The 2,634-nt window shown below is 32.6% G+C and overlaps 1 protein-coding gene across 1 annotated transcript in view; it reads right to left on the bottom strand.

Annotated features, from left to right (window-relative positions):
* The window catches only part of LOC106872170 (zinc finger CCCH domain-containing protein 3), a 16,623-nt gene that overhangs the window by 6,752 nt on the left and 7,237 nt on the right, over positions 1–2,634 (bottom strand). Inside the window, exons 3-6 of the mRNA XM_014919058.2 lie at positions 2,258–2,321; positions 1,283–1,419; positions 808–921; positions 451–565 (exon numbers count right to left, since the gene is read on the bottom strand). Coding sequence (XP_014774544.1) covers positions 451–565; positions 808–921; positions 1,283–1,419; positions 2,258–2,321 — 430 coding nt within the window. The remainder of the gene's footprint in view (positions 1–450; positions 566–807; positions 922–1,282; positions 1,420–2,257; positions 2,322–2,634) is intronic.

Below are 2,634 nucleotides of genomic sequence, written 5' to 3'. Positions count from 1 at the left end.
CAGCTGGAGACGATGTCTCCTGGGGCTAAATTACAGCAACATTCGTCCTAAACCAGGACTGCCATGTTATGTTGTCAAACAATCTTTACTACAAAGTATCGTTGCTGAATATCTCACGTTGTGAGATTTTAAAATAGTAATTTTCTAAAATCTAAAGAGGTTTCACAAAGGAATATAAAGCAACTTCACAAAAACAACTGAAGAATGTTTTTCTATTTTCAAGTTTCTAAATAAAAGCAAACAACCTTTTAATTCATGTTACAACATATTATAATAAATGAAGCTTAAAAAACAAATCTAAATTCAGGTTTTAGGATTAAGTTAACACACCCTATTTCAATTAAAAATTCAGTAATAAAAAGGTTAAAAGGAACAGCTTGAAATTAGAGATTTATGGCCCAATTTTACTTGATATATTTATAAAATTATGAGAGGAGACAATAAACTCACTTTGCCATAACAACTGTTGGGTTATCGACTCTCTTCAACATACCACCAGATGTTTGAGTATACACAACACCAGCAATATTCAGCTTTCTGAGTCCCATCAAGCGAGAAGCAGAACCTGCAATTAAAAGTAATTAGTATGCAAATTATTTTCTCTTCTTACTGCAATAAAATCTCTGAGCAAAAATATTTAAATTACCAACAAGAAAAACTAATATGAAATGAAATAACAATCCAAATTTTTGGAAAACATTACAGTGAATTAGTTTTTATCTGATGCTCTGCTCACAAATGAAATATTTAACACTCAGAAACGAAGCATTTCAGCAATAACCCCACATATCAATCTACATAACTTACCTGATCCAGTTTTGGTATTCATTCGACGGAGTGTCTTCCCACCAGCTTCCACATGAAATTTCACTCCTCGTACTGTAATAGTTTTCAGGCTGTTAAATTTACTAAAGTGGGCACCTGTAGAAAAGAAAGATAAAAGACAAGATATAAGGAAGGCTTAACCAAACTGCTAAGGAGGGAGAGAGAGAGAGAGAGAGAGAGAGAAAGAGGTGTTGTAATTCTTCAAAGTATATTTGAAACAACACAGATTAAGCTCAACTAAAAGTGTGTTCTCGCTATTACCTTTGTATGAAATGGCTTAAGTTAAAACAATTGGAAAACCTTTCCCATCTAAGGTATCATTGAAAGAAAAAAAAGATGTGAAAACACTTTAAAATAAAAGCTACATAACAGAGATTACGTGTCTATGTAATCTCCTTCCCTGGAAACTGCTTTTCTTTACTCAAACTGACTTACAAAAACTATTAAAGTTCCTTACGTTTAACAGCAGCAGCAGAGCTCCTTCGATATCCACTCAATTTCAAAGGCGTCTTGTTGAGAGAAAAAGGTGATGATTTTAACTGCAAACATGGACTGTACTTTCGAGATAGTCTTCGACGTCGATCAATCTTCATCCTTTTATTAAAACATAAACCAAACATGAAAATGAAAACATAGAAATAGCATTTCAGGGTTGATACAAAGAAAATAATAAAGGGTCGATATAGGAAAATAATAAAAGTTTGGGAAATCACAAACATAAAACGCTTTTTGCCCAGTTTAAAATTGAAAAACATTTTAAACCTTTCAAAATCAAAGTAACTCTTGAGATATATTTAACAAATTGTGAATTTCTCCTTTGGTACAACACTCACTGTGGTCTGATTAGCACACACAAAAATTACATTGCCTTTGTTTCAATTAATTTAGACACAGAATTCAGTGAAATAACAGTTGTTAGTAAGAGAGAAGACCTGAAATTCTGATTGGCAATTTCTAATTTAGATCACTTCAAACCATGAAGTCTGAAGCAACAGAACCAGGAGTGCAGTGTCGAGCAGGCTGGTTTGAAAAGAGAGATGTAAGTAGTAGTAGTAGTAGTAGTAATCTCCATTAATTACCGTCAGAATGGCATTAATATGTGAGCATCAAGTTAAGAGAAAACCATAAATGAACTTTAGCAGCTGAGATATGGTTTTGAGAAATCTACAAGAGCAACACACCACTACTGTATTACTGTTATCTTTGATGCTTTGACTTTGGTCAAAATTAGCAATCTGTGAGTTTTTTTTTGTTAGTTTTATTTGACCAAGAGACAAGTAGTAGCCTTAGCTGTAAAAAGTGGGAATTTGGATATTGCAGGTTCGGACATTTTTGTATTCGGAAATCAAATAATAGTAGACATGGTTTTAATAAATTCTTCTGCAAAAACTCCACATCTCTATTCAAGAATTTCAACTTAAAAATGACTCACTTGAACTTTGGTGGGATATTGGTTTTTCCAAGAGTCTTCTTACTTGGTGTATGACAAACAGATGCTGGAAATGGAAAAAAATTTAAATGTTAAAAATATTATCAATAATATGCCATGTGTTTCATCATTCAGGTTTATAGACAATTTGCTCATTTGATCACTCGTTCCTATATGCTTCCACACCCTTGTTTTTGCAATTACCAACTCTTTCTATTTGATAATCTGTACCACTAATACGTGTGTGTGTGTGTGTGTGTGTGTGTGTGTATCAATCCAATACATTGGAATAAATAGACATACTGGAATATTTACTAGTTGATGTCTGTCAATTTCATATCCTCTCCACTTTATTTGCTATATATATATATATATATATA

Source organism: Octopus bimaculoides, chromosome 17 (genome assembly GCF_001194135.2).
Source record: "Octopus bimaculoides isolate UCB-OBI-ISO-001 chromosome 17, ASM119413v2, whole genome shotgun sequence".
Classification (NCBI taxonomy): domain Eukaryota; kingdom Metazoa; phylum Mollusca; class Cephalopoda; order Octopoda; family Octopodidae; genus Octopus; species Octopus bimaculoides.
This window is presented reverse-complemented; position numbering and strand designations above follow the sequence as displayed.